This window comes from Dermacentor albipictus, chromosome 7, assembly GCF_038994185.2.
Source record: "Dermacentor albipictus isolate Rhodes 1998 colony chromosome 7, USDA_Dalb.pri_finalv2, whole genome shotgun sequence".
Classification (NCBI taxonomy): domain Eukaryota; kingdom Metazoa; phylum Arthropoda; class Arachnida; order Ixodida; family Ixodidae; genus Dermacentor; species Dermacentor albipictus.
The window spans coordinates 26,501,799-26,528,978 of NC_091827.1; the positions used below are offsets into that span (position 1 = coordinate 26,501,799).

Below are 27,180 nucleotides of genomic sequence, written 5' to 3' on the forward strand. Positions count from 1 at the left end.
TAAATGAATAAAAAGACAACGTTGGATAGTGTGTCTATTATTTCACGTCAAGCCTGGATTGGTGACACGAGGGGGCGCTCGGGCGCTATCCGAGCGTTAGTGATGGCGATGACGCTCGGCTGCTGTCAATTAGTGGACTGCGCCTTGGCCTTCCTGGAGGAGACCCGCTTGACGGAGCCAAGGACCAGCACCGCGTCGGGGTCCTTGTTCATGACCAGGAACATGAAGGGGCGGTCAACGGTGAACCTGACCGGCTCCGGTGACGCCGCAGAACTGGCCGCGGACGACACTGGGGTGCTCTGGGGCTCGGACGAGGGCGCCACCTAAGGATTAAGACCCGAGTACGCGTTTCGATGGCCGTCAGTAAGAGACCCGAGTCTGTTTCAATACCGCCAGTAAGACACCCGAGACCACTTCAATACCCCTCAGTAAGAGACCAGAGTCCGTTTCTATGCCCGTCAGTAAGAGACACGAGTCCATTTCAATACCCGTCAGTAAGAGACTCGAGTCCGTTTCAATACCCGTCAGTAAGAGACCCAAGTCCGTTTTAATATCCATCAGTGAGATACCCGAGTCCGTTTCAATACCCGTCAGTAAGAGAACAGGCCTTATGGGGCCGGGTATCCACTAAGAAGAAGCGATAACCGTAGCGTTTACCAGACGGAGACTAGAAAGGTGACAAGAGACGAACGCTACACCGACGACTTTGCGCCCGTCTTGTAAACGCTATACCGTTACTGCTTTAGGTATATGAACCGGCAAGCCAAAGAACAAGTGCGGCCAATTCCAATCAGAATATAGCCCGAATAAGCGAAAACGATTAGTCCAGCAATTAATTTAAAACTTAGATTCGTAACTTTAGATGGGTGAGCTAAAGAAAAAATTAACAGAACTGGTGATTTGCGTTTGCAGACACTGTAGCAACAAAAAAGAAAAGAAAAAAATGGCTGTCTGAATCAGGCGTAACCTGCCAGCGACATATGCCAGCGACGAGTGGACACATTAACCTCACTTCGACACAGCTGAAGGACCAGCAACAGGGGAGGGGAGGCTCGTTAACGTTTTCTAGAAGGAGAGAGCAAATTTGCGTATTAACAGCCATGGCCAGCTGCAGTGAACAGGCGCTTGCACGCGCATTGGATTTTTTCCTCGCTGCCCTAAAGTGCAGAGCACATGGGGGACTTCTATCCTGAGAGACCTACAGGTAGTCAGAACATTCAAAAGGGACTTAGTCAGTTTAGAATAAGCTTAGCATGATTAAGTTTTTTTACTCGATTTTCGTCAATTTTGATGTAGGAAGTTAACTAGAATTTCGCGCTCAAACCTCAAGCGGCTGGTATACGTCATCGTGACGTCGTGGATTTCGAAGTATCTTTTTTTTTTCGTGTTTGGGCCTTCGTGAAATGCTCTCTAAACTCGTTACGTTCAGTCGTTAACCCTTTGAAAATACCATGAAGTCCATGTTTAAAGGGACACTAAAGTGAAAAATGATTTTTTTTCTGCATCAGAAAATCACCGCTCTACAACACCAAAAACACCACTCTTACAACGATAAGACGTTTGGTACACCAGAAAAAGCGCGAGAACGAAATACGGGTGGCGACGCCTACTTAAGTTCTCGCACCTGGGGGCTGTGACGTCTTATATTTTGATGGCATCTTCTAGGGCCTGATAATTATATATAGCGGTACAGATTGACTACATTGTGTTCTAAAGGAACCAAATATTAAACATCGCAAGTTTCGGGAACCTTTACTCAGCCAACGCGGCCCAAATGCGAAAACATACTTTGGAATCCCTGACGTCACGCTGACGTACCGGCGCTGGGGTTTCGGCGCGAAATTCAAATTTTCTCAACTAATAATCAATTTTTTTAATGACTGCCTGCAGGGTTCACAAACAATGCTTCATTAGTCTAATCTAATTTACTGTTTCGCTTTAGTGTCCCTTTAAAATAAAAGATTACTGCGGATCCCGCGCACTTGTGGTAATCGTTGTTCTGCGAAACATTTTTGCAGGCCAATTGCGCACACAGTGGTGCAAACATTTGCGCCAGCAACCAAGTATAGAACACACTTGGTCACTGGAATATATATTCGCTCTGTGTTTTGTCTGCTTTACGTCTCTGCGTCACCACGCGAAGCTACCAATCTGGCTGCCCGCGTTTACGCCTTGAGAGCAGGGTCTCAACTGTATCGCTGCAAGCCCCGACTGCGGAAACCCAGCTAATTCTGATCTTTCACACACACACACACACACACACACACACACACATATATATATATATATATATATATATATATATATATATATATATATATATATATATATATATATATAAACACCTAGGGATAGCTGGCCCGCATCTCGCGAGGACACGACTTCGTATACAAGGGCCGACTCCAAACACAAGGAAGCGGTTGTCGTCTTGACGGTCTCAGAATGGGTTGACGACTATACGGCAATAAAGCTTGCTTAAGTCTCGCGGACCGTATATACGGTGGGGGTCGTATAATTAGAGAGCTTTAGTTTAGTGGGCGCAAGCGGCTTGCGTCCGCAAGAAGTAGGGGCGACGCTACTACGCGTGCGCAGACCGCTACGCCTGGGTCTGCGCATGCGAAGTACCGCGGCCCCTAGTTCTTGCGTGCGCAAGCCGCGCTCGCGTCCCCTAATCTACAACTCTCTAATGAGATCCCGCTAACTTGTAGGAAAGTCCTGCGTAGGGCAGACGGGACGCTGCGTAAAAGATTGCGCACTGGAGCATCGGCTGACTACCAAAAAATAATGAAAAAAATTAAATTATGGGGTTTTACGTGCCAAAACCATTTTCTGATTATGAGGCACGCTGTAGTGGAGGACTCCGGAAATTTCGACCACCTGGGGTTCTTTAACGTGCACCTAAATCTAAGCACACGGGTGTTTTCGCATTTCGCCCCCATCGAAATGCGGCCGCCGTGGCCGGGATTCGATCCCGCGACCTCGTGCTCAGCAGCCCAACACCATAGCCACTGAGAAACCACGGCTGGTTGGGCTTTCCTTTAACGTTATATTTGGTAACGCATCCAACGCTGCAATGAACCGGTTGGTAGTCTGCGCTCGCTCTTTCTCTGCGTCTCTATACCTTGTGCTGCGTCCCGTGTCCCGATTTTGCGCACTTAGCAATCAATCATCCTTCCCGAACCTTCTCCCAATTTTTTCAGACCTTGATCAGGCGCTGCTGTCTCGCCGAATAGCTCATATCTTTAAAAAAAAATGGCTGTGGCTTAGGTAAGGTTAAGCCCAGGATGCGAAGCATACTAGCCTTTATTTTAGTTGTTGAACCACTGTTTAGCCTGGTGAACTGCTGTTGCTTGGCTATATTTGGTTCGGCTAGACGAAGAAACAACTCATGCATTACTTCTTCGCCTTCAAGAGTGGAACGCGACAGCGTTCCCGTCGACCCGCCAAGGGGTGTAAGACAATGGGCTACAGGGCAGCGACTACGCGCCCCGCATTGGACGCGGTGAGCGTCGAGCAAAGCAGCGTTCGGCGCGGCAACGAAATGTGCGCCTGAGCAAGAGACGCACGCCTTAGAAACAGCGCGTTTCTAAGGCAACACCGCATTCACTAGAGGCGCTTTTGTACCGCTTTGAAGCGTTGTACTCGTGGCTCAGTGGTAGCGTCTCCGTCCCACACTCCGGAGACCCTGGTTCGATTCCCACCCAGCCCGTCTTGCAAGAGTTGAGCCAAAGCCACTTCTCCTCTGTCGTGACGTCACGGTGTCACGTGATTTCATGGTCACCGCCGCGCCTGAGGAGCTGGGTTGAGCACTCGTAATATGCTTCGCATAAAAATCTGAATCACGTGTTCAATGGATGGGATTGAACCTGCATATTTGTTCTTCAGCGCAATGTCCAGTGCATTCGCGTAAAGTTATTTAACTGTAACAAATTTACTCAAAAGTCCATCATAACTTTTGACTGGTGGGGGATATATGTACCTCACGTGCCCACGATTACCTTTCCTCCCCTGGCGTTCGCGTGGAAGACGGTGACATGCGTGAGCGTGGACACGAACAGGCTCTTGTTGTCGCTGATCCCGCCCAGCTGGCCACGGCTCTTGAACACCTCTCCCGTGCCCAGCATGGACACGATGCGCGCCAGCTCGGTGTGCCGCTTCAGGCGAAGCACGGGCATCGTCACCTTAACATGGGCCCAAAAAGAAAAGACGCGGAGTCGGAACCACGCGTACATCACAGGTTCGGGCCTCACATTAGAGTGTTCGAGCACGTCCGTGTACTGATGTAATCGACGCGTAATCTGGTGTAATCCCCCAACCACATTGCGCGTCGGAGAGCGTCAGCACGCGCCGCGCTGCACACGGCGCCACGTCGCGCCCGATGGAGGAAGAGGGCGCGCGCACCCACACGACGCGTGAGTTGCCGAGCGTGGTTTGTATTTTGAGTTTCTGTTGCGGTGGCATAATGCTGACAGGTAGGCGTGTTCAATGTAGTCCGGCGGACACGTTAGGTAATTTGTTAAACAAGGCAATTAACCATCTAAAATGTGACTTTAATACAGTAAAACACGTTGTAGGGCTAGTTGGTGCATAGCTTTCAATAGATGAAGCGCCAAAAGTGACGGCACACAAGAAGAAATACAGACAGGACAAGGCGCTTCCTGTAAATAAAAAAAATGTAACTTTAAATTCCTTTTTTTTAACATTAGCCCAATGCTAGTTATCAAACAGCTTCGTTCCGGAACTCACATCGGCTCACCATATTCATCTGGGGCCGCGTCACGCAGGTGAGGAGGGCAGCAGCTTCAGGCGCGGGCGTACAAATTTAGGAGAGCTAGGTCTCGACGCCGCCACGCGTCAGCGCGCGACGCGGCTACCGCGCCTGACGCCGAACGCGTCCAGACGTGAGGCGACGCGTGCAGGCAGGTTCCGACGCGTACGTCTGGTTGGACTTTTACTTTGTAAACTACGTGTTACAAAATTCATTTTATTACTGATTTCACCGCAACAAGTAGTTCTTTTTCGTTTTTTCACTGGTGTTCTCGCTGAACGAAACTATACAAAATACGACTGCATGTTGACGATTATGTCGACGCCTATATTTTTAGACAATCATCTGTAGCATAATATTGTTACGTTATTGTTTATAGTCATTGCAATTTTAGCTCCTGCAAGTCTTTTTGTTGGCATATGCTGCCTATTCTACTACCGTCCACGCGCATCCGAAGGCCTGCCGTAATCCGCAAAGGGTAACACGTTTACGGAGAAGCTAACACCGTCTATTTCACAGCATTTGCTTTGCGGGACACCTTCGGTGTCATTTGCTTCGTGTGACACGTTATTGTGTCACGCCAACGTGTCAGACTCTGAGTAGCAGACTCTGAGAAGACTGAGGAGCAAGGAGTAACAACACACAAGAAGCGGTCAACGCGACACATCTCCTCTGGAAGTGCACCGGCACAGAATCGACATCCGAGAAAGCCACCTTCCTCGAGGAACCGGTATCCCCTACTGACCCGAATGACCTCCGGACGTGAATTCACGGTCGCCAATCTAATTCACGTCCCCTCCTACATATCGCGTACTCTGGCTTGGATTCCCTGAATTAGGCGATGCGAGATCAGCCTGAGCCTGCGGAGCCAGTATCCACATGTTAAAACAAAGACGTTAACAGCACCATCACTGTCCCAGTGAAACGACGGCTAACGAAATGCGCTCACTTCGACCTCTCGTTCCTCGAGTTTAGCCAGGCACTGCAGCAGCTTGGCCGGCGTCAATTTGTGCTCAAACGCTGCGAGGCGCTCCATCCGGGGAAGGAACACCACCATCGTCTTGCTGGGGTCCTGGTACGGGATCTCCAGCGCCGTGGCATCCAAGTCGCCGCAGTCGCCTACGGGGAGCACAACCTTCGGCGTTATCCAAAACTAAGTGAGACGGCGCAATGTGAATGGCTCCGGGATAATGCTGACCACGTGGAGGCACGTTAACGCGCACCTAGATGCATACGTACTCGGCCGTACGTTCCTTATTTGATTAGGCGCCCTGCCTCAAACTCGCGTTCCCTAGTTCGCGTTTCGAACAAAAAAAAAGTAAAAACAGCTCGTTTCTAAGGCAACACCGCATTCACTAGAGGCGCTTTTGTACCGCTTTGAAGCATCGAACTCGTGGCTGAGGCATTAAATAAAAAAAAAACTCGTGGCTGAGTGGTAGCGTCTCAGTCTCACACTCCGGAGACCCTGGTTCGATTCCCACCCATCCCATCTTGCAAGTTGTTTTTTATTCATGAAGTGCCTGCTGGGATTTATCGCTCACGGCCAACGCCGCCGACGCCACCGGCTTTCCTGCGACACGAGCTCCTTAACGCTGTCGCGTTAAAAATGGGGATGGACTTGAGGCAATAAGGGGTGGCGTAAGACAATTGCCTTTACTCCGATTGTTTATCGTTATCGATGCCTGCGCGATTCTCCGCCATCCATCGCACGGCGAAGTCCTCGTAGGGATCAAGGCTCCCCCCATCGACACGCGGCCCTGTGCTGCGACCGGGAGTCGCGCCCGCGACCCCTCCTCACCTATGCGGAACCTGCCCCGCCGGCGCATGACGCGCACGGTCCGCATCTTGGTGGGCGTCTCGTGGAAGTCGCCGAGGCCCGGCTCGAAGCGCTGCCGCCATCGGCCCTTGACGAACAGCACCGCGATGGAGACGAGCAGCACCGGGTCGCGGCCCGTGTTCGGCGGGAACTCGAACACGGCGTACTCGCGGAAGGCGAACGCCGTCAGCGCGCGGATCCACAGGTCCATGCGGATGACGGCGCTGCCCATGTCCGCCTGTGTGGAATATATATATATATATATATATATATATATATATGGAAGGCGCTTATACATGGGAAGGGGCATATAGCGCAGTAACGTCGATGTGTCTACAGTTATTGCCCACCTAAATATACTGTGAGCGCCCGTATATTTGAGCGCGCCTCCGGCGCCTCCTTTACGCCTACACGACACCAGGACCAAGCGAGGCCCGGGCTCATACGCTAGAGCTTTTTCTCACTCTCTCGTCCCCGCCGCCGGTGCGGACGCCCGCGTTTCGGTTGGGCGATGTAAAGCCCCTTAAACTTTAGGGGCTTAAACTTCGTAAAGCGAGTAGTAGCGAGAGTAGTGAAGGCGTACTCCTCCGCCTTCACTACTCCTCGTTTCTCCTCTCTTTCGTGCTCCCTCCTCGACCGTGGCGCCACCTACATTGCTCGAGCGTAGCAACGGCCCCAACGTGCGCTCCTCGCCACTCCGTAGACGCTTCTCGAGCAAAAATGGCGCTGAAGCAAGGCGCGTGGCCCCACGTGATGCTATTAGCCCAATAGCGACGCGGCGGCGGCCTCGGCCAGAGTGCGCGAGGAGGATGCGGCATTCTTCAAAGCGTGGCACTACTTTGCGAAGTTTAAGGGGTTTTAGGGCAATGTAATAAACGTGTTCTCTTCAAGAAGTTACGTCGCTTCGACTTGCCATGGCACGCTGACATACCTAGCCTACTCGCCCGGGCCGGCCCTCACAGTACTTAGTGTTAGCACTGGTTCGTGAAAACTCTTGTCTGAAGCCTCTTGTGTGTCATACGGCTAATCGCGAAAAAAAAGAAGAAGGAAAAAACTGCGAAAGAAAGACTCACTGGTATACGCCTGGGCTGATGGGACAATTAGGAGTGCCGTCTTTCACAGACATCATGCCCACGTACGTTGCGGGTATACTTCCAGGAATTCGTTAGCCACGTTCTCTATCGCGTCATATATTACTTACCATACTACCATGTAATATTACCATGTCCTGTTTTACGACATATATTACGCACAACCGAAGTGGCGATTTGTGAGCAGGAGCGCGTACAGTCGGTGTAAGATGTTTATGGGTCAGGTATCTAAAAAAAAGATAATGTTTAATTCTCGAGTCCTTTGTGCGTAGAGTTAATATAAGCATTGTGACAATCGCCAGTAAAAGTGGACAGCGCCACATTGTTCTGATGGGGTATAGTATAGCTGGAAAATCCGAATACTAGGCTGCCTGCCCCCGGTTTTCTCAGGTTCCGGTTCTTTCTCAGATACCACGGTCAGTAAGCTTTTGACGCCGAGTGTATACATCAGCGGCACTGTGTCTAAAAAGTGAGACCTGAAAGTTGCTATCATGAGTTATTTCAGTCGTAGTTTTACGCGAAGAGCATATTACTTTGTTGTATGAGTAATCGGGGTTAGATGCCAGGTCGGGCCGAACCCCCCCTCACACACACACACACACACACACATATATATATATATATATATATATATATATATATATATATATATATATATATATATAACAAGCGGCGCCTCCTTTTAAATTGAAGATTTCATAGGGAGACCTCCTGGACGTGATTGACCGTCGCTAGACTTACTAGCATATACAGTAACTCTAACCGTCGCTGTCGCGGGATGGTCCTGTTACTGTTTTGCCGAATAGCTCATAGATAGGGCACCACTCATGTAACAACGAACAGAGTTACATGGTACTGTCCATACAGATTTGCCGGTCATCGGCTCTGTTCTCAGCATGTAATTACCCAACGAAACGACAAACAGCACCTAATTAAGCATCCTCATTGCAACAAATTATACGCCTTAAATAGCATATTTCTGATATTAAAGCGTAGTCTTAGTACATGCTACTTGGTCCGCTATCAAGGTAGTTAAATGATGTTATTGTTAGTGAACTTGAATATTCAGTAGTCTTGTTATCCCTCTGATCTTCCTGTTTTTTGTTTTTTTACTTGAGTATGTAGGTTGTTTGCTGTTATATATAAGATGCGAAGTAGATTGAGATATTGTATTTCGGTATTCCTTGTTCACGGTTTTCTCTACTTTGTGTATCTAACTTCGTTTTTTGTTTCTTATTTTTAGTGTATACAGTGTGCTGTAGTGCTTGAATTGTGAGCTACTGTAGGGAAAACTGTAAATCCGCTCTACCGTTCCTTTTGTGTTACAGGTATTGGGGCTACTTATGCTGCGCCGATCAGCTTTTTTCCCCCACGCCCTGCACCAGACGTTTTGCGTCTTGCGCAAGTGTTTCGTATGCAACGAGGAACAAAAAAAAAATTGGCTGAAGGCTTAGCTTGGTTAAGCCTGGAAGATTGCGAAAGCAATCCGACATAGCGCAAGGCAGTGCGCCGACCACTGCGAGGAGCCGAGCTGTAGCCCCATTTATCCTCCTAGCGTGACGTCACACCAGCGAGCGCCCTCTCTCGGTAGCGCCGCAGCAGCAGCGCCCAAGGCTTCGCCTCCACCATCGATGCCGCGATCTGAGGCCCCGTCTCTCGGTCTGGCGCGACGTCACACGGTCACGTGACGCGCAGCTGTGTAAGGAGGCGCCACGACCACCGATAGGCCGAAAGTGCGAGCATCATTGCTTTCGCAATAAAAAAATGGAGGACGCTTAAGCTTCGCCTTCAAGAGTGGAACGCGAAAGCGTTCCCGTCGACCCGCCAAGGGGTGTAAGACAATGGCTACGGCACAGGGACTACGCGCCCCGCATCGGACGCGGTGACCGTCGAGCAACGCAGCGTTTGGCGCGGCAACGAAATGTGCGCCTGAGCAAGCGACGCACGCCTGAGCCTTAGAAACAGCTCGTTTCCAAGGCAACACCGCATTCACTAGAGACGCTTTTGTATCGCTTTGAAGCATCGAACTCGTGGCTGAGTGTTAGTGTCTCCGTCTCACAATCCGGAGAACCTGGTTCGATTCCCACCCAGTCCATCTTGCAAGTTGTTTTTCATTCATGAAATGCCTGCTGTGATTTATCGCTCACGGCCAACGCCACTGACGCCGACACCTACGCCGACGACACCTGTTTTTCTGCGACACGAGCTCCTTAACGCTATCGCGTTAAAATATCTCATCGTTGCTTGCATGACTCGCTCACCTCGAAGAAGTCCGGCTCGGTACGACACCAGGGGGACAGCGAGGCCACGTACGCGGCCAGCATGTTCAGGTTCCGGTCGCGTATCAGCGCCAGGTCGTGCGTGGCGCTGAAGCCCTGCCGGTGGTGGTTGGGCCACGAGGCGAACAGCTGGTCGTGGCAGCGCGCGAAGTAGGCGACCGCGCGCGGAGCGTCGGACTCGTTCAGGTGCAGCAGGCGCGCGAGGTGGCGCGCCGCGCGACCCCTGGCGCCGTGGAAGAGCGCGATGAGGGCGCCCGCGGCGAGAAACGGCGAGAAGAGGACGTTCTTGGAGCCGCCCACCTCGCGCAACTTCTGGTGCAGCTCGATGGTGAAGGCGAGCAGGGCGCTCGTCATGGTCGGGGCGAGGGCCGTCACCTCCTCCGGGGTCACGCTGCGTGAAAAAAAATGGCTGTGGCTTAGCTAAGGTTAAGCCCAGGATGCGAAGCATACTAGCCTTTATTTTAGTTGTTGAACCACTGTTTAGCCTGGTGAACTGCTGTTGCTTGGCTATATTTGGTTCGGCTAGACGAAGAAACAACTCATGCAGGCGAGCGCACGAGCTGAGACCCGGCTATGTAGCTACGCGGCCGCAAGCGAGCGCACGAGTTGAGCCTCCGCTTTTGCAGCTGTTATGACGTCATATGGTAGCTACGCGGCCGCGCGCGGCGCAGCAAGGAAGAGCGTGGTTGTGCGGCTAGTATGCTTCGCATAAAAGGACGTCAGGTTGGACGCCGAACGAACGCGTTGCCAAACTATGCACGCACCAAGTAGGTACGGTACGCTCACTCACGAGTGCACTCACTGACTTGCTCACTCACGAGTGCCCTCTATCCCACGCTCGACACTGACTTCGGCAGACGTGGGATAGAGGGCGCGCGAGTCAGAAACGCAGTAAAATTGATTATGAAGAACGGCTGAGGAATATGGAAGAAAGTAAATGGGCTGCGAGAGTATTCAGGTATCTGTACGGGAAAAACATTGATTCACAGTGGAGGAAAAAAATTAGAGAGCTTACCAGCAAGTATGCGGCCTGTAGGGTGGGCAACACGGCAACAAATACCGTCAAGCGGGAACTCAGAGAGGCTGAAATAATCTCATGGGTGGCGGCAATGGAAAAGAAACTTGCCATGAGTAACTACTTAAGAGGAAAAAAACGAAATCGGGGAAGAAACAATTTATGATAACTCAAAGGGAAGCTCACTACATTTCGAAGCGAGATCAGGATGCCTTACAACACGCAGCTATAAAGCGAGATATAAGAACGAAGAAGCAACATGTACTTGCTGCGGTAAAGCTACGGAAACGATGGAGAGTGTGTTATAATGTGGAGAAATCTGCCCAGCGGTCGGTTTAGGCACCACTGGACTCCTTGAAGCCCTCAGGGTTCAGTGAGAGCATGGGGAAGGTAAACATGTCGGCTAGAGGGATTAGTATAAGAGGCAATTGGAAGATTGGTGGAAGAAAAGTAGGGAAACGACAAAAAACGGAGACGCAAAAAAACAAAGTTCACAATGGGGGGTCAAAAAATTTGGTTATGGGAATTCACCGTGCGTTTTTTTTTTTTTTTTAGACCTAGGTAGGACATCAGGCAGTATAATAGCAAGAGCTTGGTGGCGCAACCCACCGTCCCAGGGGTCTTGCAAAAACTTGACACCTTCCAGGAAAACGCGAAATCTTGCCACTCGTCAGTTCAGCACGTCCGCTATGCAACTGCAGCGCTCTCCCACATACCGGCAAGGCGCCGGATGAGAGACGGCGCTGTGATCGCAAAATGGTGGCCGGCTATAAATAAAGCTGTGAATTAAATAATCGTGAATCACTTCGCAGTTTAAATTGCGATATGATAGCGCAAAACCAGCAGTTCGTCTGATAACGTCTGCAGAATGCATTCAAAGGACGCGTGTACAAGAACAATCATACACTTCAGGAGCTACAGACAGTCATTACCCGGGCACATTGCGCAGGTAACTTCAGCAACCAACCCTCCAACGAGTATACATAAACATGCAACGTCGTTTTGCAGGCACGTCTTGAAGCCAGTGATGCACATTTGCAGCAAATGCTGTCAATGGCCACTGCCGCTGCCGTAAGTAAAGCTTCCAATTTTAGGACCCCCACTTCCGCTGCACAGTTACTTTTCGAACAGCCAGCGTATACAGAACCGAACTCTCATATTCTGCTAAAATTAGAGACATGGGCGCCCATTTCGAAGCCAGTCTTGAACGCCTGTTCCAAATTGACCGCGTTGATACGGCCTGTAAACGTCCTCGGTGCGAGGATTAGGGAAGACTCACGCGACTCGCTCCTGCTGCTGTTCGGGTTCATCGGTCGGTTGAACGGGAGCCATGGGCTTCGCCGAAGACGCACACGACTGGACGGACCCCGGTGGCCTCGCTTGTTGTTGCTGCTGCTGCTTCTGGGACGGTTGTTCGGCCTTCTGGCTGGCACCCTTCTCCATGGCGGAAGACGAATTCGCCGGCCAGCCCGATCACGCGACACCCTGCACGGGCTGGTTTGGCTGGTTGTCGATGTTGATTCCTCAAATGATGGCCCCTACCCACGTAAAGAAGGAGGGGGGGGGGGAGGTATTGACCACAAAACGCAAACTGAAATGTCTGGCGTAGTGGTTTACAGTGAGCTTGGTTTTGATGATGATCGATGATCTTTACTGGCGTCCGCTTCGAAACGGGCGCGGCGACGAATAGCCTGCTTAAGCTAAATACGTTACTATAGGTACACGTGCGGCCATCTATGTCTATCCCTTCTTCATCTTTCCTCTCGTCATTAAAACCTCCATAGAGTTTCATATTAGTATAGTAATATTAGTATTAGTTTTATATTAGTATACATATATTAGTTTCATATTAGTTTCATATTAGTATTAGGGTATTTTTAGAAACTCTATGAAAACCTCTGTCTCCATGCTGCACAGTTACATACACCGGCGCTATACCGTAATGGCGCGGATGTAGTCCGGCGTAATGCCGACGCAGGCCCCTGGAGACGCTAAGGCGGCGAAAAGCTGATGCTCTTCAGTCTAGCGTCACGGCGCTTCCGGGCGTGACCGCCCTTACAAAAATGATCATGGTTATATTGCGCTCAGTTTTACACAGACGATATTAAGAAAGGACAGGACGTGGACGGACGTTGCGCTACGTCCGTCCACGTCCTGTCCTTTCTTAATATCGTCTGTGTAAAACTGAGCGCAATATAACCATGAACGTTCTACAACTAGCCCCCTTCATTGCCTTACAAAAATGAACTTGTACAGTCTACAGACCATTCTGCGGGATTTTTGTGCAGACGCTGCGTAAAGTGTCGTCGATAAAATTGGAAAGCAATTTCTATAAAGGGTATATAAGTATTCTACGAAAATTTGGTGAATGAAGATTTACTGGATGATAGTCTGCAAAAAATGTGTGAGACCACGGGCCCTTAGGTTACCTGCAGAATAGTCTACGTGATTTGTCTATAGACATTCTAGGGACAGTAGCCGATGAAATGTGTAAACTCCACAAGTCCTAGCTTATAAGAAGTATAGACTCTGCTACACACAAGTCCTAGCTTATACGAAGTATAGACTCTGCTACAAATTTTGTTTAAGCACAGTCTATGAAAATTGCCTATGGACAGTCTAGTAGCCTTTTAGCAAATGGGAATGACAACTCCATAAACTGTCTAAAATTTTTTGTAAAGGCGAAGGAGTTCGGCGCGCTGTGGCACGGCTCGACTCGGGAACACAAGTGTCCTATATACAGAAATAAACATGCTGCACGCGAAAAGGACAAAACACAGAGAAGACGACGAACCTGAAAGAGCTACTAATACCAAATGATTTAATTGCTCCTTCCTGAGCACCAACATATATCGAAAATTATGACAAAAAAGAAAAGCAGAAAAAAACCAGATATGGTACCTTCTTTCACATCGCATTGCACGTGGAAGCAAGCGCGATATTCAACGGCGCCCTAGATTTTCTTCAAATTTCAGTATTTGGCGGGCCCGACTCTTGGGCCAGCTGAGTAGGCACAACAATAAATTTCGACATACGATCTGTACACAAAACGCGGACTGACGGTTATCTCAAAAACGCGTCCAAGTAAGAAAAAAAATTAAATTGCTTGAACGAGTTGAAAATTTCCAATTGAAACGAATTGGATATTTCCAATTGTGTTTTGGGACACGTCCATTTGGAAAATACGACAAGTCCAATTGGATCAATTAGTTTTTTGAACACAATTGAGCCCAATTGGTCTCTGAATCGGATTCGTTGGGAGTAACATGAAAAATAAAGGAAAGGAAAATAAAAAGCTTAGATGGGCCCTAATCTTGGTATGACACTTCTTTGGTCGTTCGAGTAGCATACACATGCCTGCATGAATACGCTACGGCAATTTTCTTCATTGACATACCCGACATTTACCACTTGGCTATGACAGATGCATTTCAATTGTTATATATGTAAGCAGTATTTGGTTCACCAAGTGGTGCCAGTGGTTCATGAGAAATTCGTAAAATTTCAAGAGATGTTTAACTTGACACAAGGCTAAATGCTTCTTTCCATTGATCACACCAAAATACAAAGATCTATTACTTCAAAATGAACATTGTAATTGTGCTATTATTGTAATCAACTATTTTGTTGCTTCACGAGGTTATTAATATATATGGTGACTTCCAATTGGGCCCAGTTGGAATCAATTGCCATATCAAGCGCCCAGTGATGTCCAAGTGGAACCAACCGGACTTCTCATGAAGCCCACTTGGAACTTGGGCCTCCGATGATGTTCAATTGGAACCAGTTGGGCAGACTCCTTTATGTTATAGCATATGATAGTCAAAGGCTTCTTTGATTTACTTAAAATAATTTGGCCTACCATACGAGGGTACGGTACCATTCTTGGCCAATCCTCCAGAATGCGTGTGCTACTCTGGGACAAGTAGAATCCTTAATTGTATTTGATAATAATAATTTACTCTTACTCAGAGAGGGTCTGTTCAGGCATACATGTAGGGTCTCAGAAGGCAGTACTGCCCATACCGGAGTGGTTTGCGTGCCTGCAACCTGGGACCCGTGGGTGGAGCACTAAACTTGTAGAGGGGGACCGAGGTAGATTGTTCAGAGTCACAGCAATATCTGTGCGCACTTCATTATAGGCCCTAAGCCTTCGAGTTCGGGAAGGAATGCCCTGGTAATAGTCGGTGGAAGCCGTCGCCACAACGCAACAGCAAGCGGCATCCAAGAGGAACCGTGACTCTCCGTTCGAGGGAGAAAGGGCTCAAGGCGATTTGCGCGAAGGTATAGACGCGGCGCGTCCGCTAATGTCTGTTGGTCAAGAGCAAGATGTCTGCACAGGAGGCGGAACTGTGGCAGCCTGAAGTCGGGATGCAAGAGGTTGCCAGGAAGCAAATTGACGTAGTGCATTAGTCGAGACATGTGTGTAGGAGAGGCGCTGCTTAATTGGCGGGCTGCGCGGCTATAGAAAATATAGGCGACCCACGCTGTACCTTAGCAAAGCGAGCCTGAAACGTCACAGATTGGGGTAGCCAGATAGGGGAGCAATATTGAAGGATGGCCAACACTCGGGCAGTCTCCAGCAGCCGGATAGATAGGATATGATAGGATACACTTTATGGCTTTAATTTACAGTCATTCAGCGGTCAGACCGAGTGCAATTCCATCTTCTTCTTGTCGATGGTGACTCCCGTCTTGGAGGGTTGGCGCCCCTATTCCAGGGCACCACTGAGCGTGGCTGCTCGTCGGGCATGGTGTACCAGCCCCCGCGTTGAAAGCATGGGTTGCCGCTGGATAGCACACTCTACCACTGCTCCGCACTCGGATTTTCGATATTGTGGAATGTTTTGTTTTTGCTGCATTGCCAGGTGATATGATAAAGGGTGGGTTTTTCGCCACACCATGGGCATATGTCCCTGTATTTTGTTTGGGAACATTTTGCTTAGTATGGTGCAGATTTAGGAAGGTTTTTTGTTTGCAGATTCCACCAGCAAACTGCCTCTTATTGATTAAGCATGTTATGGGGCGGGGAGTATTTGACCCTCGTTCCTGTATGATAATTTAGTATTTCGGAGTTCGTCGGGATCAGACATGAAGTCCTCGGGGTCTCCATTTAGGTCCGCTCGGCTAGTATGCTCGCGAGCGGTCCTATCGGTCCTCTGGATGCCCTCAATTTCAGTGTGTCCCGGTATCCAGAAAATGTTGTGTCTAACTCGTCTTTCGTGTTGGCCCGCGCGGTGGAAGATTTGGAGCGCCTTTTGGCCAATTCTGCCATTGATGTAGTTACGGCATGCTTCCTTAGAATCCGTTAATATTGTAAGGGATTTGTTTGCGCGGTAACCCTCCGCGGCTGCTAGAGCGACAGCCATTTCTTCTCCCTCAGTTACCGTAAAGTCCCCTGCCGACGCGCAAGTGATCTCCTTATAGTTAGAGCCAATTACTGTCGCGCCGACTTTTTGCTCTGTTGTTCCTCGTTTCCGAGGATACAGCGCGGCGTCCGTGTATACCGTGTTCGCCTTGGTTGCTAGATATTTCTCTACATATTTTGCCCTAGCATTCCGCCTGGCTGCGTGTAAGTTTGGGTCCATGTTTCTTGGCAAGGACCCTACCCTGATGGTGCTGCGGTACTCATCTGGTAGGTTTGCCGTTCTCTGTTCTTCCCTTTCTATTTCTTGATGTCCCAGCCTTTATAGAAGCTTAAGCCCGTGGTAGTCTGCTGGAGTCTGAGTATCTGCGACCCCAATTGGGCTTCTTTGAGCTCCTCGAACGTATTATGGAGTCCGAGGGCTAACAGCTTCTCTGTCGAGGTGTTGGCCGGCAGATGAAGAGCTGTTTTGTAGGCTTTCCTTATGATGGCGTACTCCGCTTAACAAGTGCAAGCATTCAATGCGGCCTGCCTACAGTGTGGTGCACCTGGATGGCAAAGAACAATCGCGAATCTAGCTCGCACTGTAGTTGCCTGGTGTGATGTGTCGTACTTCCCTGCGTATACACCTGTCATCAACATTCTTCATCTTCACTCTTTATAGGTAACCTTATAGGTATAGCATTTAATGAACCGCTTCGCAAAAGCTTTAAAGACACACGATGGATTTTCCTGCCCACCGTATTGCGCACCGAATTTCTGGACACTGCCGACTGCAAAAGAAATGATCTTGTTCGTGCAAAAGTAAAATAAGAAAATGGCCTTATTTGACGCAATGCTTGTCACCATCCCATCTTCAAGTGCAGACTGCCATTCTTTTCTCATCGAGGATATATGGCAAGCGGCAGCAAGAGATTTGCCACAAGAAAATCGCCTCAAAATGCAGGCGTCGCGCCCGAGCGTTAGTTTGTGGCTCTGGAGTTCGGAGCGCGGTAACTCCTTTCGATAAGTAAAACAGGATGATAGAGACGGAATCAAACAACGTATTTCGTCTTAAACGTGCAATGCCACGTGATACTCGATCGTAAAGCTGTTTGTATTTCGTTCTTCAGTAAGAAGTACTTTGAAACTGGCGCCTTCGCTCTCGTTGAAAGCGCAGAACGCCGACCGCTACAGCAGGGTACCTATTCGAACGATACCGCACACTTGACAGCGCTTTGACCACTGTCAAAACACCTGAGTAGTGGTGATAGGATTCATTACCCTCGTTTCACATCGACTCGCAGTGAAACAGCGATTTGTGGATACAGCACGCATGTGGCAACTGCCGTCAGAAGCAAGCATTGTGCGGTGATTCGAGGATTCGCGAGGGCTCACGGACCGAGTGTGCGCCTTTCAAGGGAATTAAAATGTGAACAGCCTGTACTACACACTTGCAGGCCCCTGCAAAACAAGTGATGCTGTGCGCTTAAATAGCACTCAAGAAGGCACCACTTTCAATCCGGCGTGGTCTAGTGGCTAGGATATCTGGCTTTCACCCAGAAGGCCCGGGTTCGATTCCCGGCGTCGGAAAGTTTTGTTTTTTTCTTCGAACGTTTCTTTTTTTTATATAATATAGTTGTATTACACTTGTTGACTTCGGCATCTTAATTGCATAGTACCAGACATGCGGACATATTTCTGCAAGTCTCTTGATGCTACGCACGCGTAAGTGTAATCGTCAACCTGAAAGGGAACAAGCGTCGCGCGCGCGCGCGCGCGCTTGTGTGTGTGTGTGTGTGTGTGTGTGTGTGTGTGTGTGTGTGTGTGTGTGTGTGTGTGTGTGTGTGTGTGTGTGTGTGTGTGTGTGTGTGTGTGTGTGTGTGTGTGTGTGTGTGTGTGTGTGTGTGTGTGTGTGTGTGTGTGTGTGTGTGTGTGTGTGTGTGTGTCGACGTTGATTTATCTTTATATTTTCCATCTTTCAAGCGGGCCTTAATCGTCACTGCATGCGACCACTCATATACTTGTCCTGAATATAACGCTGCGCGTATTCGATAGAAGATTTCGCGCTCACCGCTGTACTGTTCTTGCTCAAATTTTGTCGAACGATCGCATTTTGGCGATGACTTCTTTTAATGTAACACTTGGCGCAGTTAATAGCCTGGCTTTTAAGAAAAAGGTGCAAATTTGCCTGCACTAATGGGGATGGGAGCTACTGCGGCGACAGCGCAAGCACAAACTTGTTTCGCTATATTCTAGGCACTATAGTTTCGCCGCCTGCCGTCAGCTGCAGAAAGCAGCGTTTCAGGGAGGGCAGTCGCCTGCTCCAGAAGTTGGCAACAACTCTATGTTGGCAACACGCGGCAGCCCTCCCTGAAACGCTGCTTTCTGCATCTGACGGCAGGTGGCGACACAAGTTTGTGCTTGCGCCGTCGCGTCAGCAGCAGCAGCTCGCTACTTGTTTACACATGCGCGCGACGGCATGCATATCTTTTAGACACTGTTTGTCCCTGCTTTTAGCGCAGGCGTAAATGCAGGTTCGCATTTGTTTTCCCTTGACGATGTAGAGAAGCATCTGGCCTTCCACTGTATTGTTAGCGGTGTCTAATAAGATCAGCGGCCACACGTGTGTCTAGCGCGCGGTGTGGGATATCGTGTGGCCTTTCGTTCGCCGAAATCATTAAAATTTTGTATCCGCGTTGTGTTTCAAACACATCGCGAAAAGGATCTTGCGTCGTTTCACACAGATGTAGTAGTTCCTGCGAGACCTGAATGTATCCCTTTAGCGATTTCTTGTCGCGATGTGTTGATCATTCGATAATTAATCATTTCGATATATCGAAATTTTTCGAAACATGGGCGTCGTCGCGAAAATACATACATAATATAATGTTAGGGGGTTTTACTTGCCAAAACCACTTTCTGATTATGAGGCACGCCGTAGTGGAGGACTCCGGAAATTTTGACCACCTGGGGTTCTTTATCGTGCACCTAAATATAAGCACACCGGTGTTTTTGCATTTCGCCCCCATCGAAATATGCGGCCGCCGTGGCCGGGATTCGATCCCGCGACCTCGTGCACAGCAGCCCAACACCATAGCCACTGAGCAACCACGGCGGGTGTCGCGAAAATGCCACTCAGCAGTGTACGAAATAAAGAATCTCACTTTTGTGATATTGCAGGATACACTTGATCTTACGCGTATGATTGCATTACGCAACCATTCTTAGCTGTTGCTCAGGTGGCCTTCTACAGTGCGGATATCCCACTACTCAGAAATAATTTTGCCTCGCGAGTGAAAGTTGGCGCTTTGGTACTTTCACACAACGGCGAACTCCCACACCTACAGTCATAGAAGTGGGTGCCAGTTTTGGTGAACTAATAGGCTCATTTGAAAGGGTGACTTTTTTTTTTTCGGAATTGCACGCGTTTCCACGTGTGTGTGTTGCCAAAAAGCACATTGCATTTCATTTTCGCTAGCGATATCTTTTATTCTATCGCTACCATAATCATTCGGACGTCCGTGGATGTAATCTCGATGTCTTTTGCGAGGTGTCTATGAAAAATGGGCGAAGAAAAACAATATTCGCGCAGCTTGAATTCCAACTGCGGAACTACAGATTCTGAGTCGGAAATGTTACGTCGCCAACATGACTGCAAGAAATAATAGAGCACCTTATGAGCAGTAGCGCATCTAGCTGCCCGATAGGCTGACGCCAGGCCCCTCAATTTATCTATAAATCCCCATCAAGGTGAAATAACTCAAGCGAATTCGCTATCAGTAAGATGTGAAAGGCAGGAAGCAGAGAGGAAGACAAAGCAAATGTGTGTTTCCACTGTACCACACATTCTGAATACTGTAAATTATTCTCTGCAAAATTCATGGATTCCACAAGAATGGAGGACAGCCAAAATTATTCCGTTGCTTAAAAAACAAGGAGCCGGCTACAACCTTGACAACATTAGGCCTATATCTCTCTTACATCAAATATGGTAAAACTAATTGAAAGAGTTATATATGATCGTATGATGGATCATATATACCAAAATTCGTTACTGAGCACATGCCAAATAGGTTTCCGGCCCGGTCTGTCCATTTGGTGTGCGCATGTAGATTTAGAAAGCCGCATCCAACTTGCTCAACATAAAAAAGAAGTTAGCGCTTTAGTGACTCTTGACATCGCAAAAGCTTATGACAGCGTTGAGTACTCTCTACTGCTGGACAGATTACAGTCCTACAATTTTCCTGGATATATAACGGCATGGATTTTTGAATTTCTAAGAAACAGAAAATTTCATTGTTTCCAAAACGGTTTTTCTTCAAGGCACTTCGATCAGACAAGAGGGGTGCCCCAAGGGGCTGTTCCGTCTCCTGTGCTATTTAACCTATTGATGAGTTCAGTTCCGCTGCACCCGGATGTAAATCTGTATATCTATGCCGATGACGTTGCATTTTTCGCGACTGCTAGAGACATCAATTCTCTTCACCTGTCTTTGCAAACGTACCTCTGTACTCTACAGACGTGGCTTCACGATCTGCATCTATCACTTAACGTAAACAAAAGTGCAGTCTTTGTTTTTCCGTTTTCCGGGCCGTTACAGTTATCATTAGTATATGAACAAAGAACCATTCCTCAGGTAGAGTCAGTTAAATACTTGGGTATCATATATGACGGAAAACTTAACTGGCGTTCTCACATAAAGAATATTGGAACGAAGGGGACACGAGCCGTAGGTCTACTACGTAGAATCAGTAACCGACGTTCTGGTATGCGGAGTGACACACTAATTATGATTTATCGTATGTATATACGACCGATTCTAGAATTTGGCCGTGTTTTATTCTCTCGAAGTGCAAAATATAAATTAAGGCCCCTTATTCTGTTAGAAAGAGAAGTTCTTCGACTATGTTTAGGTCTCCCTAAATTCGTTGCTAATAATGTATTATACCAGGAAGCGCGCCTACCTACTCTTCACACGAGATTCCGCATGCTTACGGTTCAAACCTACTTAAGAGCTACGACGGGGACAATATGCATTTATTAGTGAACCAAATCCATTTTTTGAGAACACGTGATCACGGTTGCATACCCCACAAGTTGTATTTGTGCAAGCACAATTAACACCTTTAAATGTTAGCCTCAGAGAAATAGTTCCGTTTCATAACTCTACAGGATCGCTCAAAATTGAATTTGCAGACATTTTTTCCTAACAGTGCGAAATTTCTGCCCACAACGTATTTGAATGACCGTTTACAAGAATATTTGGCCCGTTTCAAAATAAATGTAGCAGCGACTGATGCTTCTTCGTGTGAAGAGAAGGCAGGCGTGGGTATCTACTCACCAGCCCTTGATTGGTCTTTTCCACTTCGCCTACCAGATTACACATCAATTTTTCATGCCGAACTTCTGGCAATAGTTCTTGCTTTGAGGAAATTACCCGTTGATACTACAATAGTTATTATTGTCACGGATTCTCTATCTGTGCGCAGCGCACTTACTGCGTCTACAAAATCGACAACATTGAACACGTTTTATTCATTAGCTCCGCCTCACTTAAGTTTAGTTCATATGGTATGGGTCCCAGGCCACCGAGACATTCATATTAATGAAATAGCCGATTGCTCCAAGTCGCCGGCGCCCAAGACGACCGAGACCTCGAGACGCTAAATTCTTGAAGGAACCAAATAAAGTTTCTCTCTCTCTCTCTCTCTCTCTCTCTCTCTCTCTCTCTCCTTGGCCCGAGTTTCTTTAACAGGCCCTGTGCTATCTGTGCTGCTGGCAAAGGCGCACGTCACTGCAGCCAGATATAGACAATTTTCTTTGAGCGAAGACAAAAAAGCCCTGTCATTAGCAAAATTTACAGATTTTTCGCACCTAAATTATTCTTGGAAACGGAAATGGTGTCCTAACCGGAAATTCGAAATCTCATTTACTAGGCTGCGTTGCCGTATTCCAACACTTAATTTTTACTTGCACAGGTGTGGCCTGGCGGTATCCCCTCTATGCTACCTCTGCAATGAACCGGAATCTATAGATCATGTTTTTATTATCTTGTCGGCGATTTTCTGTTCATCGAAAACTATGTCTAGAAATCCCACTTCAACATTTAGGATTGCCTTTAAACAGCACTACTATTCTCTCCCTTGGAGCAACAGCATTGGGATACAGCCACAGGAACGTATGCCTAGCTATTTATAATTTTCTATGTGGCACAAAAAGAATGCCTTGTTAATAGTTCTTAGTTCCCACAATTGATTTACTTCTACTTCAGTCTACGAAATTCAAAAATATAGAAGCACAAATACACAGTTTAAATCCTTCTAGTATTGTTATTCAAAAATTTTGCTTACCCAAGTTTAAGTATATTTTTTTTAATAATTTAGTATTCCTATCAACGCAAGGTTTCCTATAGTATTGATCAGTAGTTTTACTCATGTATTCACAGTTTATTTTTCATCTTGGATTATATATTTATTTTACTTTTTCTGTTAGTTATTTATCAACCTAATTTTTTTATTCATTCAATCATATTACCACCCGATTCGTGGCCTATCCCCCATAGTGGGTTTGTGCCATTTGTCGAGGATTCATCACCATCATTATCAACATGAAACAGGAAGCTGTTATATCACCACCCGAGGATTCTTCACAGATGGAACGATGCAAAGCCCATCACGTATCTCACAAAGGTACAAGCAGTTTCGTGATTTCGATAGTTCGACAGATCAGTAGATGTACACTGTGTAGGCTAAACGTTTTAATGCAGCAATCCGTTTGGGTGATTCGGTCGTTTAACTGTGCCGGTATGCGTCATCGAAACAGCCGGTCGACGTGTTTCATCTAAGCTTTTGGAAAGTCTGTTGAATGTTCTCCGACTCGCTCTCTCTCAGATTCAAGACGCGGTAGCATCGTAAGTTGAACGGTGTACTTGGAATCCAGTACATTGTGGAATCGACTACATTGTGTACAGTCTCTTAATCATGTACGTTCGCTTATGCGAGTGCGTTAGCATTGAAATAGTTATAGATCGAATTTACACCGGACAATATGTGCCTCCGTTGCGGCTAAGCAAATACGTTTGATCTGTTTTTTTTTTTTTTGCAAAGCAGTTGGTGAGTCTGGTGCTGTTATCGGCAGTAGTGCTGTCTGCATAACCCTATTCAGCACAGTGGTAGTGACTCGGTCGTTTTAAATCAGCTTACAACGTGACCAAGAAACAAAAAAGCCACGGTATGACCTCGACACTTCAGACAGAATGCTGTTCTGCGTAAGTAAAAGACTTCCAATTGATTTTTGTGCCCTAGCCATATCGGCAAGGTGATCGATACTAATCAATGAAAATTACTGTTTCAGCGCAGCGATTGTAAGTACGGCATTAATAAAAAGGTGAACGCCCATTAATCGACTACTGTTTCAGCGCGTGATTGTAAGTACGGCATTAATCAAAAGGTTAACGCCCATTAATCAACTACTGTTTCAGCGCGTGATTGTAAGTATGGCATTAATCAAAAGGTGAACGCCCATTAATCGACTACTGTTTCAGCGCGTGATTGTAAGTACGGCATTAATCAAAAGGCGAACGCCCATTATAATCAGTAATAAATCAACATTTCAGATGTAACCACGGTGAGTACAACTTCATTCAGACAACAAATTCAGTGCACGAGTGATACACCTGCAATGCTCCTAAGAAATATAACTTAAGCGCACGCTGCCTATATACTGTCTTGTGATGTGCGGGATCGACCGTTGTTCAAGTTGAAAGGTGGCTCAAACAAAACTTTTGTCCCAAGTGACACGTGTAAAATTCGCGGTGATTCGCACATTACATGTGCAGCCTTTGCACCAATCTTTGCTTTCGCCGTTCCGTGCACGTGACATAAGCAAATCGCGTCTATAGACCTACAGGGGGAAAAAAAACTTGACATTCAATCGCTCGTGTTTGACAAGCCAAGGCTCAAAACACTACAGGAAATCCGAACGACCAGTTGCATTCCTGTTCACTCTCGCACGCGCGTGGCCTGGTCCGTTCAAACTTGTCGCTAGCTTTTGCGCACGTCACCACCGCCCAATTTTCGTCGGATGTTTTCCACGGAGCAGCGACTCTTATTTTTCTTCTTCTGCGTTGGACCTATACAACGGTGCGGTAAGTTTACAATATTTGCATTCTTCTTCAAAATTTTTTTTTCGTCTTTTAAATTTGTGTTCGGTCGAAGCGTATTGGATTTACGCAGCTTTCAAAAGTAGTACCAACACACACATATTCGACATTTTCGTCTTTTAAATTTGTGTTCGGTCGAAGCGTATTGGATATACGCAGCTTTCAAAAGCAGTACCAACACACACATATTCGAAGTTGTAGAAGTTAACTCTAGCGTAATCCGCCGCAGTTGCTTAGTGGCCCCAGCGTTGTGATGCTAAGCACGAGGTCGCGATATCAAATTTTGACTGACTGAATAAACTTTATTGAAACCAGCAAGAGATTATAGAAAAAAATTTAAATTATGGGGTTTTACGTGCCAAAACCACTCTCTAATTGTGAGGCACACCGTATAGTGGACGACTACGGAAATTTCGACCACCTGGGGTTCTTTAGCGTGCACCTAAATCTAAGTACGCGGGTGTTTTCGCATTTAGCCCCCCATCGAAATGCAGCCGCCGCGGCCGTGATTCGATCCCGCGACCTCGTGTTCAGCAGCCCAACTCCATAGTCACTGAGCAACCACGGCGGGTGCAATCAAATAACGGCGGCTGCATTTCGATTGTGTAGCGAAATGCAAAAGCGACGTATACGTGTATACCGTGTCTTGGACGCGCGTTAGAAAAAAAGAGAAAAAAAACCTATAGGTGGCCAAAATCAATCCAGAGTTCCCTCACTACGGCATGCCTCATAATCAGATCGTGGTTTGAGCACGTAAAACCCCAGAATTTTAAAAAAGAACGAAAGGAAAACAAAAGAAAGCTCTACCATATACGTCTTTCGCACGTAAAGCGATCACGCTTTGATATACATCGTGAAGGTTGGGAAAATAAGTTATTTGAGCGAAGGCTTTCTTATATAGCGAACCCTCCCTGGTCTTCCCTTATAGGGGCTATACTGACGCTGTCTCGCAGAATAGGCGCGTGCCTCGTTATACGTGTAGCATGGCCACCCGAGACCACATTCGCGCGAGAGCAAGTTGCACGAGCAATTTTGATTAGGCCACAGACGCGAAAATTAAACGGTTAAGAAAAACAAAATGGTCAATCTCACCCGCGTCTTCCGCGTCGTATTCGTCTCGGCCGTACACTCTTAAGCAAGGTTACACCCTTTTGCCACACAACAACAATCGTCATCTGTCTTGTCCGCATTTCCTTTCTTTAACGCGCCGAGCCCGGTACTTCCCACTAACGAACGGCATGCATGCGCGTTATCAGCATGACATAGCATTCCCGACAGGAAAGTAACGAGCGCGGCGTTTTCAAGAAAGGAAATGCGGGCAAGACAGATGACGATTATCGTTGCGTGGAAAATATACACCCCAAAGGGTGTAAACTTTTCTTACAGTGTAAGAGCGTACACCTTTCCTAACCGTTCTTGCTTAAAGCCCCTTAAACTTCGTAAAGTAGTGCCACGCTTTGAAGAATGCCGCCTCCTCCTCGCGCGCTCTGGCCGAGGCCGACGCCGCGTCGCTATTGGCCTAATAGCATCACGTGGGCCCCCGCGCCGTGCATCAGCGCCATTTTTGCTCGAGAAGCGTCTACGGAGTGGCGAGGAGCGCACGTTGGCGCCGTTGCTACGCTCGAGCAATGTAGGCGGCGCCACGGTCGAGGAGGGAGCGTGAAAGAGAGGAGAGACGAGGAGGAGTGAAGGCGGAGGAGGAGAGTGTCGTTACTTTACGAAGTCTAAGGGGTTTTATTCTTGCTTGCTTCGACAAACCTTCGTCCTCGCGAAGTCGCCGCGTTGTCGTCTCGCAATGTGCAGTCGCGTGAACTGCTGATTGCGTTTCTGCCGACGTTGTACGGAAACGGCGCAGCGCGTAAACTTTGCACCACGTCACCGTTGTGACCGGTACGCGATGTGCAGTCTTAAAACATGGCATGTCATTACGCGTTCCGCAGATGACCATAAAGCCAATATTGCGCGAATCGCGCAAGCCGCTTCGCGAAAGTGTGCTTTCACAGAGTGCAAACACGTGCGTTGGACCTACATGTTTTTTTTGTGTGTGTGTGTTTAACTCGATAGCACAGTTTTGTCTCATCATCATCATCAACAACATCACAACGTCATGACGCAGCACAAAAATTTGTTGATATCGCGTAGCAATATGTAAGGCTGGTATGATGGCGTTGCCCATGAATAAGTAAAAGCGCTGAACGCGTTTCTTCCTTGTTTCTTTTTTTTTTCTGGCCGCCCTCGCGTGTGGCAGCAGCAGCAATCACAGGAACGAAACCAGCCAGTGTATCATGACGTCATGATGTTCATGACGTCATGACGTATTCACATCCTAGGTACGGAAACCGAAGCTGATCCGTAAATTGTTAAAATTATTATTACGGTGAGGTTTGGACCTCGTAGTATCTAAAATAAAAGGGAGGGGGGAACGTGGTACACATAATGTTTATACCCCTTTATAATATAGGGATCGGCATATAGTAATCGGTGGTGTTTAAAGGCGGCTACTGGTCACCGGTGGCAGAATTAAAACTGCAGTTGACGAGCCGGTTACAAAGCAACGATAATACACCGCGGTCACGAAACAGTGCGCACTTTTCCCGTCTTCGCAGGGCTCGACAAAGGGTGCGATTCGTTGCCTTCGGACGTCGTCGCTTCATTACCACCAACGGCTCACCAAGCGCCTCTCGGACAACCGTTTTCCAAGAC

The 27,180-nt window shown here is 47.7% G+C and overlaps 2 protein-coding genes and 1 non-coding gene across 6 annotated transcripts in view; 2 read left to right on the forward strand and 1 right to left on the reverse strand.

Moving 5' to 3' along the window:
* LOC135919277 (ipis-1-like) lies at nucleotides 1-25,661 on the reverse strand. The gene is made up of 7 exons (XM_070521793.1): nucleotides 25,570-25,661; nucleotides 12,249-12,507; nucleotides 9,937-10,345; nucleotides 6,567-6,822; nucleotides 5,718-5,887; nucleotides 3,999-4,181; nucleotides 1-323 (listed from the first exon to the last, which is right to left on the reverse strand). Exons 2-7 carry the CDS (start codon nucleotides 12,410-12,412, stop codon nucleotides 126-128), a joined length of 1,380 nt encoding a protein of 459 aa, XP_070377894.1. The 5' UTR covers nucleotides 12,413-12,507; nucleotides 25,570-25,661; the 3' UTR covers nucleotides 1-125.
* TRNAE-UUC (transfer RNA glutamic acid (anticodon UUC)) lies at nucleotides 17,835-17,906 on the forward strand. The gene has a single exon. It is a non-coding gene; the product is annotated as a tRNA-Glu (tRNA).
* The window catches only part of LOC135919278 (uncharacterized), a 23,580-nt gene continuing 20,387 nt past the window's right edge, over nucleotides 23,988-27,180 (forward strand). Inside the window, exon 1 of one of the 4 annotated variants that reach the window (XM_070521794.1) lies at nucleotides 23,988-24,462. Coding sequence is in view for 1 of the 4 variants with exons in the window: in XM_065453013.2 (XP_065309085.2) it covers nucleotides 24,399-24,462 (64 nt within the window). In the remaining 3 variants the exon portion in view is untranslated. The remainder of the gene's footprint in view (nucleotides 24,463-27,180) is intronic. The other 3 variants (XM_070521795.1, XM_065453014.2, XM_065453013.2) reach the window with 3 other exon arrangements.